Source organism: Ursus maritimus, unplaced genomic scaffold, assembly GCF_017311325.1.
Source record: "Ursus maritimus isolate PB19 unplaced genomic scaffold, ASM1731132v1 scaffold_27, whole genome shotgun sequence".
Lineage (NCBI taxonomy): Eukaryota > Metazoa > Chordata > Mammalia > Carnivora > Ursidae > Ursus > Ursus maritimus.
In genome coordinates this window covers 25,898,002-25,916,097 of record NW_024425230.1, presented here as the reverse complement: position 1 = coordinate 25,916,097, position 18,096 = coordinate 25,898,002, and the positions used below count along the sequence as shown (strand labels likewise).

At 58.3% G+C, this 18,096-nt stretch overlaps 1 protein-coding gene across 1 annotated transcript in view; it reads right to left on the bottom strand.

Annotated features, from left to right (window-relative positions):
* RASGRF1 (Ras protein specific guanine nucleotide releasing factor 1) overlaps positions 1-17,544 on the bottom strand; it is a 97,270-nt gene extending 79,726 nt beyond the window's left edge. Inside the window, exon 1 of the mRNA XM_040642900.1 lies at positions 17,269-17,544. Coding sequence (XP_040498834.1) covers positions 17,269-17,544 — 276 coding nt within the window. The remainder of the gene's footprint in view (positions 1-17,268) is intronic.
* Positions 17,545-18,096: the final 552 nt, after the last annotated feature.

Genomic DNA, 18,096 nt, shown 5'->3' with positions numbered 1-18,096 from the left:
GGGGGGGGGCGGGGGCAGAGACACAAAAACGGAGAGAGGAAGTAAAATCCGCTGGGAAAGGACGACGTCCACAGGGGCAGAGAGAAAGGGTGACTTCCAAGCTCCAGGAAGAGCTAAGAAAAACGCAATTTAGAGAACTGAGACTGAAGGAAAACGTCAAGGCTCAGAGCCGCGCGCAGAGAGACCCAGTAACCCGCCAGCAGGGCGGGAGCAAAGGCCCAGGTGTCCCGCAGGGGTGCAGCCGCCTGTGAGGTGGGGGAGCGCCGTCTCACGGAGGGGCCGCGGTTGGAGGTGTGAGGTGGCCCCCGTGGGGGCTGGGCCCGGGATCCCCAGTCACCAGGGTTCTTTTCACAGTGACGGGCCAGGGCACACCCAGAGTTAAGGGGGCAAGTGGCCTCTTGGTCAGAGCAAGGGCACTGGACGTGGAGTCTGACCGCAGTGTGGCTCGGGACGGCGGCCCTTCCTCTGGGACGCTCAGGCCCCGCTCTGTGAAGTGCGTAGTTGGGTGGACACACCGGGCTGCGGTCTTCCCGAGTTTCGGGCTCGCTCTCTCTCCACCGGCCCATCTATGCATATATCCACGTCTCCATCCGCCTGCCCACCTGCCCACTTGCCCACCGAGATGGAGGGAGGGAGGGAGACACAGCCTGGAGGAGAGTGTGCGCTCTGCCTCTTTCCCCGAGACGGTGTCCCGTCTCCCTACAGCCTTCAGGAGGCTCCTGCGCGTCCCGTCGCTGTTGGGCTCAGGTGTGGCGCCCTGGTTCCGGCTGAGGGCTCAGGTGTGGCCCCGTGCCCTGAGGTCAGCCCACCTCATTTTCTGTGCTTGCTTTGCTGAGCCTCACAGCTATTGCATGTTTTCAAAGTGACGGTGTGTGACAACCCTGCATCAACCATTTTTCCAACAGCATTTGCTCACTCCGTCTCTGTGTCACCTTTTGGTAATTCTTGCAGTATTTCAAACTTTTTCTCTATTGTTATACTTGTTATGGTGACCTGTGATCAGCAATTATGACTTCCTGAACGTTCCGATGATGGTTAGCAGTTTTTAGCAATACAGTATTTTTAGTTTCACGTACGTACATTGCTTCTTTAGACATCATGCTGTTGCACGCTTACTAGACTACAGAATAGTGCAAACATAACTTTGATATGCATCGGGAAACCAGAAAAATGTATTTGAGTTGCTTTATTGCGATATTCACTTTATTGCAGAGATCTGGGACCGAACCCCCAACATCTCTGAGGTGTGTCTGTAGGCTGATATATGCAAGCCACGTGGTAACCACAAAGCAAAAACTTATAGTAGATACACAGAAGATAGTGAGATAGGAATCGAAACATAACAGTAAAGCAAGGCATCAAACCACAAGGGAAGAGAGCAAGAGAAGAAGAAACAGAGAGGAAATAGGAAATATCCAGAAAATAATGAACAAAATGGCAATAAGTACACACCTATCTGTAAGCACTTCAAGCATAAATGGATTAAATTCTCCAATCAGGAGACACAGAGTGGCTGAATGGATTCAAACAAAAACCAAGACCCATCTATACGTTGCCTACAAGATGTCAGGACACATAGATTTAAGAACACACAGACAGGAAGTGAAGGGACGGAAAGAGATGTTTCATGCAAATGGAAGCCCAAAGAAAGCAGGGATAGCTACACTTACATCAGACAAAAGGGTCCTCAAAATAAAGTCTGCAGTAACAGACACAGAGGGGCATTACCGATGAGAAAGGCTTAATCCAGCAACAAGATACAGCATTTGCAAATACGTAAGTACCCAACATAAGGGCACCTGAACACATAAAGCAAATGCTAAAGACCTAAAAAGAGAAAACTACAGCAGCACGATAACTCAGGGGACATTGACACCCCACCTGCATCGGTGGACAGATCGTCCGGACAGAAAATCAACAAGGAAACAGGGGCCTTAAAGGACACAGTGGACCAAATGCACTTGACAGCCCCACACAGAACACTCCACCCGAAAGCAGCAGAAAACACATTCTTGTCAAGTGCGCATGGAACATTCTCCAGGAGAGAACATATGTTAGGCCACAAACCAGACTCAGTGAATTTAAAGAAGACTGAAATCATACTGAGCATCTTTCCAGACCACAATGGTATGCAACCGGGAATCAACTGCAACAGAAAACTGGAAAAAAAAATCACAAATATGTACAGAGGAAACATGCTACTGAGCAACAAATGGGTCAATGAGGAAATCAAAGAAGAAGAAAAAAACCCTTGAGATGAATGAAAGTGAAAATACAACATATCAAAATCTGTAGGATGCAGCAAAAGCCGTTCCAGGAGGGAAGTTCATAGTGAGACAAGAAACAAGACAAATCTCAAACAAACAGTGAAACTTTACACCTAAAGGAGCTAGAAAAAGAGGAACAAATGAAGCCTGACATCAGAAGGAAGGAGATAATAAAGACCAGAGCAGAAATCAATAAAATTGACTAAAAAGACAACAGAAAAAAAAATCAATGAAACTCATTCTTTGAAAAGATGAATAACACTGATAAACCATTAACTAGACTCAGTAAGAAAAAAGAGAGAAGACTCAAATAAATAAAATCAGGAATGACAGAGGGGAAGTTACAACTGATACCAAAGAAACACAAGGGATCATAAGGGATAACAATGAACAATTATACATCAACAAATAGGACAACTTAGAAAAACTGGATAAATTCCTAGAAACATACAGTCTTCCAAGACTGAATCATGAAGAAATAGAAAATCTGAATGGGCCAATTATAGTAAGGAGACTGAATCAGTCATCAAAACCCTCTCAACACACAAATGTCCAGGACCAGACGGCTTCACTGGTGAGTGCTACCAAACATCCAGAAAGATTTAATATCCACCCTTCTCAAACTCTTACCAAAGGATTGAGGAGGGGTGAGTGCTTCCAAACTAATTTTCCCAGACCAGCATTAACCTGATATCAAAAGCTGACAAGAACACCACACACAAAAAAAGAGAAAATTACGGGCCAATATCCCTGATGAACATACATACAAAAAGCCTCAACAAAATATTAGCAAACTGAATCAACAACATATTAAAAGGATCATAATCCATGACTGAGTGGGATTTATTCCAGGGATGCAAGGATGGTTTGACATTCACAAATCAATCGGTGTGATACACCACATTAACAAAATGAAGGATAAAAATCATATGATCATCTCAACAGATGCAGAAAAGCACTTGACAAAATTCAACATCCATTTATGATAAAACTCTTATCAATGTAGGGTTAGAGGGAACATACCTCTACATAATAATGACCATATATGAAAAACCCAGAGACAACATCATACTTAACGGTGAAAACCGAGAGCTTTCCCCTAAGGTCAGGAACAAGACAAGGATGTCCACTCCCACCACTTTTATTCAACACAATACTAAAAGTCCTCGCCACAGCAATCTGACAAGAAAAAGAAATAAAAGGCATCCAAATCACTAAGGAAGAAGTAAACTGTTTACTAGTTGCATATGACACGCGACTTATATGTAGAAAGCCCAAAGACTCCACCAAAAAAAACTGTTAGAACTGATACAGGAATTCGGTAAATTTGCAGCATACAAAATCAATGTACAGAAATCTGTTTCATTTCTATACACCAATAATGAAGAAGCAGAAAGAGAAATCAAGGACTCAATTCCATTTACAACTGCCTCAAAAAGATTAAAATACTTAGGAATAAACAACCAAAGAGGTGAAAGACTGTAAAACACTGATGAAAGACACTGAAGAGGACACAAAGAAATGGAAAAATTCCATGGTCACAGATAGGAAGGGTTAATGTGGTTAAAATGACCACACTACCCAAAGCAATCTATAGATTCAACGCAATTCCTCTCTGAATCTCAACGGCATTTTTCGCAGGAAGGAAACAATCCTAAAATTTGTACGGAACCACAAAAGACCATAAATACCCAAAGCAATCTTGAGAAAGAAGAACAAAGCTGGAGGCATCGTGCTCCCTGGTTTCAAACTATACTATGAAGAAAGGTATAGTAATCAAAACAGTATGGTATCGGCAATAAAACTGAGCCTAATTGAAAATGGAGGGGACTTCCTGGCTGGTGGGTGGTTTGTGGGCTTGCAGGGAAAATGGGATTATTGTCCAGGCTCTGATCCATTTCAGAAGTTCGGGGCAATGTCAGAGTTGCTAAGGGTCTGAGCTGCCCACCTGGTGGGTGACCGGTGGAGCACATCAAGAAGCAGGGTGAACCCTCCCCAAGGGACGCTCAGGGCTCTCCTCCCGTCCTCTGCTGATCACTCCCCCAGGCTGGGCCATGGACACACACACACACTCACACGCACTGTGTGCACAGGGGAGGGGTGCAGGCAGAGGGGCGCTGGCCCGCAGGTGCTTGAGGCTGGGGCTCTGCTCAGTGACGGCTCTGGGGCCCCACGCCTGCCTGGGTCCCCTCCTGCAGGGAACAGGGCTGTCTGCGGCCAGCGTGTTCTTGGAGGAGCCACCTCCTCGTCCTTGGGACTGGGAAGGCATCACCTCCCCTGCTCTTTGTGGGTCTGTGCTCCTGTTCTGCCCCTTTCTCTGCCTGTACCTGCTGGCCCATCTGTGCACCTCTGCCCCTTTCTCCCACAGTCTGGCCCTGCCTCTCTGGTCTCCACCCCTCCCCAGACGCCTCTCCCACACCCCTCAGCTTCCTTCGTCAGGGCACATGAGTCAGCTGGCTGGGGCCACCGCACAGGCTCCAGGAGCAGCCCCCCAGGTCTCCCTTTCTCGGTCTGCCCCTCCTGCTCGGGCTGTGGACAGGCTGCACTCAGGTCAGGAGCTCCCTGTCTCTCTCCTGCCCCAGAAGTCTGGACGCATGTGCTCTGCACCTGTGACCTGCACCCTCCCTCCCTAAGCTCCGTTCTGGCTGGTTCGGGCATGTCTGGGACACGGATCGTGGAGCAGTATGGTCTGCGATTAGGGCACGGGCTGAGGGAGGAAGGAGGGGCCGCTGGCCTGCTTTGGGTCCAGGTCCCAGGCTCCAAGGTGTCGGTGCTCCCAGCCCAGCTCACTGGAGCCCTCTGACAGCCACAGAGAACCGCAGTGTCCCAACCCCAGCACCTGGCTGGGAACCCCATGTGGCTGGTGGTCTAGACAGGAGCTGGAATGTTTCTGGGGTTCTGGGTAAACACTCTCTGTCGCCTTTTCTAGGGAGGAACACTGACCCTGGGTATCCCCAGAGTCCCACAGCCTCAGATGGTGTCGGATCAGAGCTTGGACAGACCCCAGGTCACCCTTGGAAGCTGAGCCACCCCTGAGCCTCCCCAGAGTGACCAGGCTGTGCAGAGGCAAGAGACAGGCACCGGCAGGGCTGCAGTGTGGGCAGCGGACGTCCTGGGGTCGTGGAGCCGCTGGGACGACAGCGGGACCACATCTCAGGCGCCCAGAACGATGCCCGACCGAGCAGGACTCCCTTGAAGCTTCTCAGGGTCCGCAGGAGCACACGTGGGCCTCAGCATGACCACAGGATAGGCCCTGAGTCGCACTTGTCACGACGATGTGGCCACGTGGTCACGCGGGACGGCCCCCCGTGCAGAACGGCAGCACTGTTCCGGAATCTGCCGTGGGGACCCCCCAGAACTCTCTGGGGCCACACAGAGCCACGCCCGCGGCCCCCGGGGTCCTGGGTGGGACCGGGACTCACACACTACAGGATAAACTCAGAAACAAATCTGGGCCCTCCTCTGGGAGTCTGTTTCCATCTGGAATCCTAACAGGCCGCCTGAGAGTGGCCACAAGGACCCAGGAGCATAGCAGCAACAGAATCCACCAGTGGACCCCACCTGACGGTGTTGCAGAAACAAGGCTCGCTGAAGGACCCCTGGCCTCACCGGGGCTGACGGAAGTGCCCGGAACTGGCCCAGGGCCTCCACCGATATCCGGCCCAGACCAGCCCTTCCCTCCCTCGGAAGTCAGGGCTGAGTGCCTTGACCTGAGGCTCCCTAGGAGTCCCAGGACGGATCGGGAGCGTACTGAGCGTGGAGGCCAGACCGCTCCCGCAGATCCGGAGCTCTCCCAGGCCTGGCAGGTCCTGCTGACTGCTGCGTCCCCCTCCCCGCGGGTCTCCGCCACAGCTATACCCTGCGTCCCAATGTGATTAGTGTGCATGTGGCCCGCACGTGGAGGCTGAGAACAGCTCACGGGTCTAGACCTCCACCTGGACCTCAGCAGGTGACCGGGGGAGAGATCCAGAAACGAGACCTGTGAGTGCCGAACTCACAGGCAGGACCGCACATCGCACCTGGGGTTGTGCCAGGACCAGAAGCACGAGGGTCCTTCCTTACCTTGGCTGGAGGAATATTCTAGAGACACATCCGTGGTCTCACCGGGGCTGAGGGCCTAGGCTCCAGCTCATGCCTGCCCCCAAGATGCCCTCCCTCCTCCTGTCTGACCTGGCCGCTAACCGGCTCCTGCCGCCTGATGGCCATCGGGGGCTGGATGGATTTCCCCTCCTGCCCATGCACCTAGTTTCCACAGTCCTCAGCGCCTGGGTCGCAACCTCCAGCATCGAGGGCGGCTCAGCAGACTTGAGCCTCTGGAAGTTGGGGAGGTGGCTCGAAACCCCCCACCTGCTTAGCCTGCCCCCCTGTCTCATGCCTTTCTCACCTGACTGGCAGGGGTATGGCGACCCCCACAGGACATCCAACACTGGGCATCCACTGACGGGCAGGGGGACCCAGCGTCCCACTCTGCCCACGACCAAGGGGTTTCTGCAGGCACAGAATTCCGGTGCTGAGGCCAAGAGAGTCCCGAGCAAGCCAGGAGGGTGGGTCATCCCGAAGGCGAAGGAGCTGGGGTCAGGGGCGCTGCTCAGAGCTCAGTGACCCTGGGCAGCCTCTTGTCTCTCAACAATAACGCCCGCCTTTGGCAAGACAGATACAACTGGTGTCCATCATGGAAAATAACGTTCTTTCCACTTTCATTCTCTGAGTGATTTCTCATTCATGACACCGACCCGCGTGTCTTCGGTCCCCACAGAACCGGACACTGGCCCCCTCATGGCTCAGTGACAAACACAAAGGGCCTCCAGGGAGGCCGGGCTCCCCTCCAAGCCAGAGCTCAGCCTCCCGCTTTCCCGTTCCCTCTGCACCACCAGGCACACGGCCACGCGTTCCCACGGCCCCTCTCCTCCCCCAGCAAAGCTGTGATCAGCTTGTACTGTGATGAATTTTTAACGGTCTTTCCCAGGTGCTCGGAGAGGCTCGATGTGGGCTGCACATGCTCGGGCCCCTCCTGGGACCCGTGAGAGCAGAACGCAGGGGCAGTGGGACGGGGCAGGGGCAGGGGTTTTGGGCACTGGAATTTTTAACCCCCTCCACTGCGGGTTCTGATGCTCACCCAGTGCTGGGGACCCCCGAGGGGAGTGGTGCCCGCAGCAGAAGCACTTCTCCTGGAGACCAGCCCCGGAGCAGCCGTAGGCTTGTGCCCCCGGGGTCACACCCAGGGTCCCTAGGTGTTTGGAGCCGTGACGTGGACAAGCGCGACTGACGCGCTGTGTGTGGTGAACGCCAAGAGCAAGAAAAAGGAGAAGGAATTGGAAGTGTCCTAGAGAGAAGCGGGGACGGGGGACGGTCTAACTCAGGGGGCGGGCAGAGGGGGGTTCCTGGTCCAGGCCGTGGAGGCCGGGCACAGGGCTCCTGCATGCGTTCCCTTACTTACCACTGCAGCCATTCCAAGGGGGTCCTTCCTCTGCTTAAGCTGCTCTGAACGAGCGCCTTCCTTTCCACTGAATGATTTCCTACCAAGAAATACCCCTGGAGCTTGGCACTGCGCCTTGGCCTGGGCATGGAGCAGCCTTCATTTGCTGACACATTTGTCACCATGGCACAGGAGCCTGGCTTATTAATTGATAACAGCAAAGCCACAAAGCAGGTGACATTGACTCTGCTTCTCGGGCTTGGGCAGAGGAGCTGGCTGGAGGGGCTGGGGCACCCTGGCTTCTCATGATCAAAGTGTAGGACTCTTCAGGGAGACCCAGAGGCCCACGCGCATCGTCAAGGCTCTGAGCATTCCTGCGATGAAGGAACTTTCCAGGGACTTACTCTGCTATGGAAACCTTCTGTTTTCAGCTTCTAGATCGATCTACATTCCATAAAACCAGTGTTCTGGGGAGTCCACCTTGGGACCCTCGGGGTGGAGTCCTCTGACCTCGGTTCAGTATTTGGCCTTGGGGTCTTCAAGACAGCTCTCCTGTGGATCTGTTTTCTCTTTCACAAAATGGGGAGGGTATCACCCGCCTCACAGGGTTGTTTAAAACAGATACTGTGAGAGCTCATGGCTCATAAAAATGGGTAATAATGGCTTTTGAACAAGTTGAATCCTTCACAAGTCTAAGCGATGGGTCTAGTCAACCCATCGGGGCAAATTACCGGAAACACACGTGCATGTGCGTTCACACGCGTGTACAGACGGCGGCCCCCAAAGCCACTGGAATCTGTGACTATGACCTTATTTGAAAATAGGGTCTTTGCAAACGCACTCGAGTTAAGATGAGCTGTGCTGGGTTAGGAAGGAGAGGCCCTGGTGAAAAGAGGGACACTGGGGTGCAGACACACAGAGAGAAAGCCCAGCAAGGAGGTAGGCAGACGCCACGGGCCGCCAGAAACCAGCAGAAGCTGCACGAGGCCAGGAGAAGTCCTTCCCCAGGACTTCATTCAGACTCCTAGCCTCAGAACTGGGACAGATTCCAGTACTGCTGTTTCAAAGTAAAAAATGCACACCCCTGCCCCCCAAGCCCCCATGCGTGAGTGCACACACGAGGCCTGAGGGCTCGTGACCTGAGGGGTCATGGCTACACTAATGTCGGGGATTACTGTGGTCACAATGGCCGGCATCCTGGGATGGCTTCCACTCCTATCTCCCTCTCATTCCCGATATTCAACTGGCCGGCCAGTTTCCTGCTCTGGACTTCGGAATTCGTGCCCGCCCCCACCCCGTGCCATGCCCTGCTTCAAGGCTTCATGTCGTCCCACCTGGACCACTAACCTGCCCCCCTCCAGCCCATCCTGGTCTCTCCCGCTCCAATTCATCCCGCTCGGCCAGAACCCAGACCCACCACTCCTTGCCTGCCCTCGCTGAGCGACAGAGGCACCATTCTTGGTCGTCTCTGGAGCCCTGGGCCCCCACTGGCTCTTGCTCCTCCTTCGGGGCCCTGGTCCCAGCTGGCCCTGGGCCTCGGCCAACCCTCTCTGCCAGAGGCTGCCCGGTGTCCCAGTCCAGAGGGGCCGTGCTGGAGAACCTGCTGGGTCTCCAGCCACGTGTGTGTGTGTGTCCCTGTGTGTGCCTGCACGTGCGTGTGTGTGTGAGCACGCACATGTGAGAGTGTGTCTGTGTGCATGCACGTGTGTGTGTCTGTGTGTGCACGCACATGTGTGCTCCTGTGTGCGTGGACACAGCCTGGCCTGCGTTCCACCTCCCTCCACCCTCCCCACAATAAGGGCGGTCACCCAGGCTCCCCCTCAGGTCCTCCTGGACACCCAGTTCCCCTTTATACCCCCTACACTCAGGCTCCCCAGCGTAGCCACCCTGTCCCCCGACCGCCGCAGGGAGAGGTCCCACTCTCCCTGTCTTGTCCTCTGACCTCTCTCCATGCCCCTGCAGCACAGGGCATGCTCCTCACACGCTGACTCTCCCCAGCCCCGGCGTCGGCGCTTCACTAGGCGGGCCAGCTCCGTGGAAGTACCGCCGTCCACCGGGCCCCACACTGCTCCCACACCAATCCTAGGACCGACCCAGCTGCCTTGCTCCTAACGCCCCACCTCATTGGATATGGCTCCACACCGGGCCTGGACCCCACTTCACGATCTCCCCCTGCTCTGAGTGGCCTCGTTCCGCCCAGGCACTGCCTCTGAGTTCTCAAGCCGGAATCTTCCCAAAGCCTGGTTCTTGCACCAGACTCTGCTTTGTCTCCAAGCCGAGTGTCTGTTGCAGACCCCTGTCCAGCTGTTGCCTCCTGGGCGGCCTGAGCCACGGGTCACCGTGGCCCGCCACCCAGCGGGGACTGAGACCTGCTGCGGGGGACACCTTACCACTGGCTCACCTAGCTGCCTGCCCCACCTGGAACGGGGGAGAGTGGCTGCAGGGTCAGCCCCTCCTCTCAGACTCAGCCTCGAACTAGGCAGCGCTCAGCCCGTGCTGTGGGGCCCGTGGCCCATGTTAGTGCAGGCTCCACGCCTCTGCCACTGGATGGTCTCTGCCCAAGTAAGTTACTCCAGCCCAAGGAGCCACGGCCACAGAGGTCACGTGTGGCTGCTCCTGCATGAGTCTGGCCCCACCGCTCTAGACGTTTGCTGAATGTGGGAATGAGCTCCGGTCTGGCCCTGGAGGCCATTCAGCTTCCATCACAAACCCGGTGAGCAGCTGCTCCGGGGGAAGGCTCGGCTCTGTGGCTTGGCACAGGGGCTTCGGGGGCCCCTGCAGCCCACGTGCCCCCTGTCCTGCGTGTCCCTTCTTGGTGGAGCTTGGACCCTCAGCTTTCCTCTGTAGCAGGGCTGACCACCCTGTGCTCTCACTGTTTACTTGCCGGGCTGTCTCCTCGCTGGAATCCTTCTCCTTGTTATTTGGGGGGAAACCCGGTGGTCGACATGCTTGTCTTGATGCCCGCCCTGGGATGACAGGGTCACAGAGCACAAGGAAACAGGGAGGCCTGGCTTGGGCCTGCCCCTCCCCATGCGAGCACACACAGCTCCGCACAGGTTCTGCCCTCCTGCCGTTATGGTCACCGTGAAGGAGCCCTGCCTCTGTCCCCTGCTGTTCTGTGTGTGTGTGTGTGAGCTGGGCGTCGTGGACGGTCTGCATTCTGGAAACACAAATCTCCTTGCGCACACGCGTACGGGCTGCAGGACACATGGATGCAGAGAGATAGTGGGTGCCCCCGGGCTCTGCGGTCGAGCACTGAAGGGTCGGCACTTGCCCGCTGCCTCTGGATGGAAGCCTTGTGACTTACTTGTCCGCTGATCTGTGGCCCAAGTGGGTCACTTCTGCTCCACTCCCTCCCCTTGGCTGGGGTGACTGCGGGGGCAGCTGTCAGGGCGAATCTCCATCAGCTCGGCTCCCCAGGGGTCACAAGGCCCACTGCACAGGACGTCAAGCGCGAACAAGAGACACACGTTCGCGGTGTTCGTGAAGCTCCTGCTTGTTACTGCAGCTTAACCCAGCCCCCCGACGAGCGCACGGCGAGGAGGCCGCCCCCCAAGTCCAGGTGAGAGGTGACAGTCGCCTGCAGGATTCAGGAGGCGGAGTGGACAGGGCTGGACGGGGGTGTGGCCGCCAGGGACGAGAGTCTCCCCCAGGGCCGTGCTTGCTTCCGCGTTTTCAGAAGCCCACCGGTCTTTGAGGTAAGCGTTACCACCCCGTCCTAATGTCCGGGGTCACAGCCTGGCGTGGACTAGCTTCGAACCTGCCAGAGACCCTGTGACCCGGGCCACTGCTCCGCTGAGCAGATCTGACCATGACCCCCGTGACCCGGGCCACTGCTCCGCTGAGCAGATCTGACCGTGACCCCCGTGACCTGGGCCACTGCTCCGCTGAGCAGATCTGGTCACGAAGGTGAAAGCTGGAGCCGTAACAGCCTCCATTTACTGACGAGACCCACCGTGCGGCTAGGGCTTCACAACACTCAGAACAAGGGTGCGAGGGAGGCTTTGCTCTCCACCCCACAGCTGGGCCAACTGAGACTCAGGGAGCTGGACAACCTTCCCAAGCTAAGAGGATCCAAAGCCCGTCCGCGTGGCCTGAAACCCTCGCGGCTAGAGGCAGGGAACTCACTCCTCAGCGGGTGGGCTTTGCATGTGAAGGGCTGCGTGCTCCTCTCCGGGAGGGGGTGGGCAGTGGGGGTGTCCAAGGGCAGGACAGGTGCACTCATGGAGGCGTCTTGGCGCTGGCAGCGCTCCGCCCCCCCCCCCCCCCCCCCCCCACCCCCCCCACCCCCAACATCGGGGGCTGAGTCCTGTTCTCGGCTGTGTGCACGCAGGCGCCGGTTCCAGGCTCCCACGGATTCTGGGGAAGCCGGACTGTGGGGCGTGGATGCCTGTCTTGGTAGGTTTTCCCTTGACGCTCACGGGATTGGAGTTGCAAGGCTCTCACCAGAGCAGAAAGACAAACTCCTTCACGCAAGTCAAGGAGCGGCAGTTGCTGCTAATTCTCTGTTGTTCTTGGCAGGGGGTGGTAAATGGAGCCGCCCCCCGCGGTTTGTGGGGGAGGGGCTCAGGTTCTGCACTCACCTGGCCGCTCTGCCGCGCACGTGCTCTCTAACCTTGAATAAGTTACTTGACAGCTCTGCGCCTCAGTGTTGTTGTCTCAAGAATGGGTGAGCAGTGACAAGCTCCCAGGGCTGCTGGGAGGACTAAGGGAAGCGCTCACACAGAACAAGCACTCTGGGGCCTGGCACATAGTAGGTGCTCAGCACAAAGGAGGTGCTTGGCAAACTGCATGTTCTTCAGTATGTATTGGTCTAGTGACGTCAGGTTCCATCCAGTCCAGCTGGATGGTGGGTCCTGCCAGTGATACCCGAGCGTCTGTATCGTAAAGACCTCGGTCTTTCACTGAGTCAGGGTTCCGACACCCCTCATCGACTGCCAGTTGCGACCACCCCTCGGTCTCCACCTCAGCTGGCCCCCGTTCTCCTGCGCCTGGAAATTCATGGTCATCGCAGACTGTGACCACGGCGTGGATGAAGGAAAGCCCAGGCTCCGTGGGAGGGAGGCCGAGGCCGGGACCTTGGGGGTGGGGAGGACGCTGGTCACTGACAAGCATGAGGTGGGAGGTGCTTCCAGGTGAGGGAGCAGGTGCCAAGGCCCTGAGGTAGGAAAGAAGAGGCCTGTCTAGGGCGAGGAGGAGCAGTTTGAGGAAGGTGGGGCAGGGCTTGCGGAAGGGCAGACTCTGAGGTCCTGTCGGTCCCGCAGGACAGGTTGTAGTTTTTCCTGAAGGCAATGGGAGCCACGGGCGTGTTCAGAAGCTTGGTGCGGTGATCTGATGTGCGCCCGCCCGGGGAAGGTCCCTCTGGCAGGGGCTGTGCGGAGGGGGACTGGAGTGCGGGCTGTGGGACACCGTGAGGGTGTTCTGCAAGCCATGCAGGGAGCCCAGGAGGAGGCGGAGAGGGAGGATTCCCAGCACCTGGCCATGGCTGCAGGGGTGCACCTGGGGAGGGCTCCCCGCCCACCCCCCTGGGAGCTCTCTGAAGACACACACTTTCTTTTTCTCTGCAGCCACGGACGTAGCCGAGGTCTGGCCCCTAGAGCCCCGTGTTTACTGCATAAATAAACACAGTGCGACCTCAGCTGGGCCTTGCGTCGGCACGGTCTGGAGCCACCCGCACGCACCGTCACCAAGCAGGCAGGCAGTGACCTGGTATTTCCTTGTCCCAATTAAGGTATAATTACGGAGCCTCTGCAACCTCATTTCAGCTCTAGAAACGTCTGGGGGATGGCAAGGTTAATCCCGGGGCCTCACAGCTGCAGGGGCCTTGCGCTGGGTCTGGAACAGCGGGACCTCTCCCCCTCCGGAGGCACAAGCATCCGCAGTCCGAGTCCCTCGCTCCCCATCTGAGGGGTGTTGCTATAGGACCATCCTAACCCCCTATGTTCAGGTTGCATTTTCCTGATTGGCCGAGGGGTGGAAGGTGCTAGAGCGACGGGAGGGCATGCTTTGTGATGAAGACCGGGTAGCTGCAGACAGACAGAGAAGGAGTCTCATTCCAGCCCCTGCCTCGCGGGGCGGCCCCGAGCCGGGTTCCTCCTCAGTGAGCAGGGCTCACGCAGAGCCTTCGGGCTGCTGTTGACCTGAACGCCCCAGGCCGACCGGGGAGATGTCCTGTGAGCGAGGACCGGGCATGGGCTTCCTCTTCCCTCCAGGGAAAGGCATCCGCTGGGTGGACAACATGGGAGTCTGCCCACGTCAGTGCTCCCAGTGAATCAGGGAGAGCCCGGCGTCCGCAGCTTGACCCCTTCTGGTTGGGGGTGGGGTGAGGAGGGTGGTGGGGCTGGTCCGGTCACGTTCCCCACTGCAAAGCTGAGGCTGGAAGCCTTAGCTCAGGGGGCTCAGAATGAGGGCAGGAAAAGTCCGCATGGGGCACTCAGTGCCAAAGCAGGGCCAGGCATACCAAGGGTGCAGTGGTAGGGAAGCGAAGTCCAAACCCTAAGTCCAAGTGCACCTGGGCCTTCCGTGTGTGGGCTGCAGGGCTGGGAGGAGAGGAAGTCAGCCCAGGTGCCCAACAGTGGCCACTGGGCACGGAAGTGGGGCCGGCCCGGTGGGCCTTTGTGAGATGTGGGATCCCAGCTCGCGGCTCCAGGATACTGGGGCTGCACCAGGGGCTGTCAGACCCACATGGAAGCCCCCAGATGAGAGGGCGTCAGGGCGCCACGTGCCTGGGATGCAGGGTCTGGGACTGGCACCCTGTCAGCCTGAGCACGTCAAGTGTGCAACGAACATACGAGGCACCAAGTTCAGCTCAACACACACTCTCTGCGCACCTATTACGCGCTCGGTCCCTGCCGAGCCCTGGCCTTTCCAGGGGGAAGCCGCCTGCTTAGACCAGGACAAAATGACGTCCTGCTTAAAGCAGGTCTTCACCAGGTACGGGCCAGTCCAGTCAGCCTGCCAGCATCTTCGAGGCCTCCTAACGAGGGCACTCCGCCACACGCCCAGAAGGTCTGGTCAGGCTTCCTGTGGGCCCAGATGCAGGGCCGACTCAGCGACAGGCTGGCTCCCGTGCCAGGGCCGCGCGGCTGCCAGGGGGCGCCCAACCCCACGAGAGATACCGGGCAGCTGCTGGGACGACCAGTTTTACTCTAAGACGCAGAACGGAGACGCTACAAATTCCCGTAGGCTCGCACAGGCCGAGCAAGCAGGATGCACTTTTCCACGTTAGCCAAACCCTTGCTCCAGAGCCAAATGGAAGGAACAAAGCAGACGTCTTTAACGAAATCGGCACCTGAGCCGGCAGCACCCGACCATCGCCCGCTCGGCTCAACCCTGTCCTGTGCTCCCGCCACCAGGCTGCTCTCGGAACTCCTCTGGGGCTCCCGGACGGGTGGTGTTCTGGGGAGACGGCCGTGAGCACGCGTGTGTATCATGAATTGGTTCTGCACCCCTGTCCCTTCCAAAATCTGCTGCTAGCGCATTTCCGTACCTGAGCCAAGACTGATTTGAAATTAATGTAGGATCTCGTTTTCAGGAATTCTTAGACACTGGGTGAACTCCAGGCCTGATTCTGCCACTGACTCACTCTGCTGATGGGCAACATCCTTCCCCTCTCTGGTCTTCCGTCTGTCTGTCTGTGAAATGGGAAGGACAGGCTGTAGGGTGTCCCTGAGGGTCCTTTCAGCTGTAACATTTTCTGTTGGGCCCCTATGCCCTGCCCAGGTGGCTACGACTCCCCCAGATCTAACTACAACGTGCTGTGAGCATACTTTCATGCACACCACCTAACTGTGCTCTGGAAAGCAGGTGTAATCATCCCCATTCCGCAGATTACAACACAGAGGCTCGGAGAGGTTGAGGGTGTTCACTGAGCTCACAGAGAGCCAGGAGGGCGCAGTACTGAGATTCAGTGTCAGACCCGGCTCTGGCTTCCAGGGTGTGGAGAACAGACGCTTGAGCCCCGTGGTTCCCCAGCTTCCTCCTTCCCTCTCTCCCTGCCTTCCCCGGGTGCTCAGCTCTGGGCTCTGGAGCTGGGGACTGAGGGATGGAGGTGGGCTCCAGCTCCAGGGGGCTGGGGGCTACTGGGAGGTCCAGGGGGACTTGGGCTGGCAAGGGCTGGCAAGGTTCTGGAGGGCTGGTGAGGTCAGGCTATCAAGGGCCGAGAGCAGCGTCTCTGGCCCAGCCGGGGTCTGGCTCTCGGGTCAGTCCTCTAGGCCCCATTGAGCCGAAGGAGCTGCCTGCTCTTTGCTCTGCTTTGCCCGCTGGGAGCCTCTTCCTGCCCTGTGTCCTGCCATCCCCAGAGATCCATCCCCAAATATTCCGGTCCCCAGAAATCATCCCCCAACACCCACCAGACAAGGGCAGGGAAGACAGAGGTACCGCAGAGGCCGGGCTCAGACCTGTCTTGACAAAGAGGTGGCCAACTTCAAGCAAGGCTTCCAGGCCGGCCAATTCCAACACCGCCAGTCAGCACGCAGCAGCGGCTTTGAGATCTCAGCTATCTTTCGGAAACCCAAGCCGCGGTTGCCTGGTATGACACTGGGCAAGTAAAATCCCTCTGTGGGCCTCAGCGTCCTCCTCCAGGCAGTAACCAGCTGGTTGTGCCCCCCCCCCCCCATGGATCACAGGTCCCTTCCAGCGATGACATTTTAGGATCCACTATCTTTGACTTCCCTTTCCCAGAGGCATGGAGACTGACCAGATGCCTTTGGAGAGCGCACCAAGCTTAAACATTGCTCTCCTCTCGGTCGCTCCTCCCTCCCTCCACGCCAGAGGCGCACCCCCACCCCGCCCGGGCCCCCAGGGCAGATCCAGGCCCGGCCCTGAGCCCTGCAGCTCCCGAAACGCGAGGGTAGCGCGTTGGCCGCGACTGCGGCGGTGGCGGAGGCGCAGGGGGAGGGGGAGGAGAGCAGCGCCCGCCTGTCCCGCGGCCTCCGCAGCAGCCCCGGCCCTGACTTAGGCGCGCCAGAGGGGTCCCTGGAGCACGTCGGTCTGGGTCTCGGGCCTGGGGCCCGCTGGGAGACCTTCGCCGCTCCATGGCACCCAGCCGACCCCTGCGGCCCCGCACCCCCAACTTGGCCGAGCCAGCGCAGTCTCTCCTTCACTCCCAGCGGCGGTGGGGCAGGGGGCCCGGAGCTCAGACGCTCTGTCTCGCCCCGCCCGGGCCGGGGGCAGACGGTCGCGGCTGTCTGAGGCCGAGCGGGTCGCGGAGCGGGCGTGGGAGTGGGAAGCACCAATTTTGGATGGATGTGGGTCCACATTCCTCGTCTGTCTGGTCCTCTGGACTCCCATCTCCTCCCGCACCCCGTCGCTCTCAGCGCCTCCGCGTCTCGGCCCCTGCGTCCCCGCCTCCCACGGAGCTCGCCGGGTGAAGGGCAGCCGCAGCCCGCGCCTACTCCCTGCCCGCAGTCCCTGCCCCCTCTGCCCGCCGCGGGGTCACCCGCCCGCTTGAGCCAAGCCTCCTCTCGCGCCGAGGGAGCCGAGAGTGGAGGGACCAAAGTTCGGCCACCATCGGCCGGCGGAAGGCCCGCGTTGCCGAGGGCCGCGGCCGGGGCGCTGGGAGGTCAGACGCGGCGCTGGCCTCACCTGTTTCTCCAGCGGCTCCTTGGCCGAGAGCGCAGGCTTGGGGGAGGGCGCGCGGTCGCAGACGCAGCCCTCCAGCAGGTAGAGCCCCGAGGGCCGCGAGCTCGAGTCGCTCTCGAAGTAGAAGAGCAGGTTCTGCAGCAGCGCGAACCACTTGGTTTGCCATTTTGTGTTGTCCGAACTCCGTTTGCTCAGGTAGCCTTTGCGCGTGCCGTCCTTGCGCGCCAGCAGTCCCAGGGACGCGACGTGGCCATCGTTCAGCCGGATCCCCTTCTGCATGGTGCTCGGAGGCCAGCTAGACCCCACGCGCTTACATCTTTTCCGCGCGGCCCCCGGCAGCCCCCTGTCCGTGCGCGCGGCGCGCTGCCTCTCTCTGGCGCTCGCTCGCTCGCTCCTGGTCGCTCTCCCCTCCCCCCAAATAGCTACACTCCGGGATCTGGCGCCCAGCCGCGGCTTCTGGAAGCGAGATGTACCATTCCCCGCCGGAACCTCTTCTCCTTTCCTCAGCGCCCCGGGGCCCCGGAGATGCCGTCCGACCCTCCCCCGGCGCGGGGCAAACTGAGGGACTGGCGAGCTGAGCGCGGGCGAGGGGCAGGCGGAGTCATGTGACGCGGATCTCTTGAAGAGCCGGTTTCAGCAGCGCGGACAGAGACACGCACGCAGCCCGCCGCGGCGCAGAGCGGCGCGCAGCCTGCACCTTGGCGCCACCTCCCCCTCCCCGGACGCACACACACGCGCACGCACAAACACAAATCCTGCCCCTCTCCCTTGGTCTCCCCTGCTCCCCTTCGGGTGTTAAAAACCAAATCAGATCAATATTCGTTTAACCCC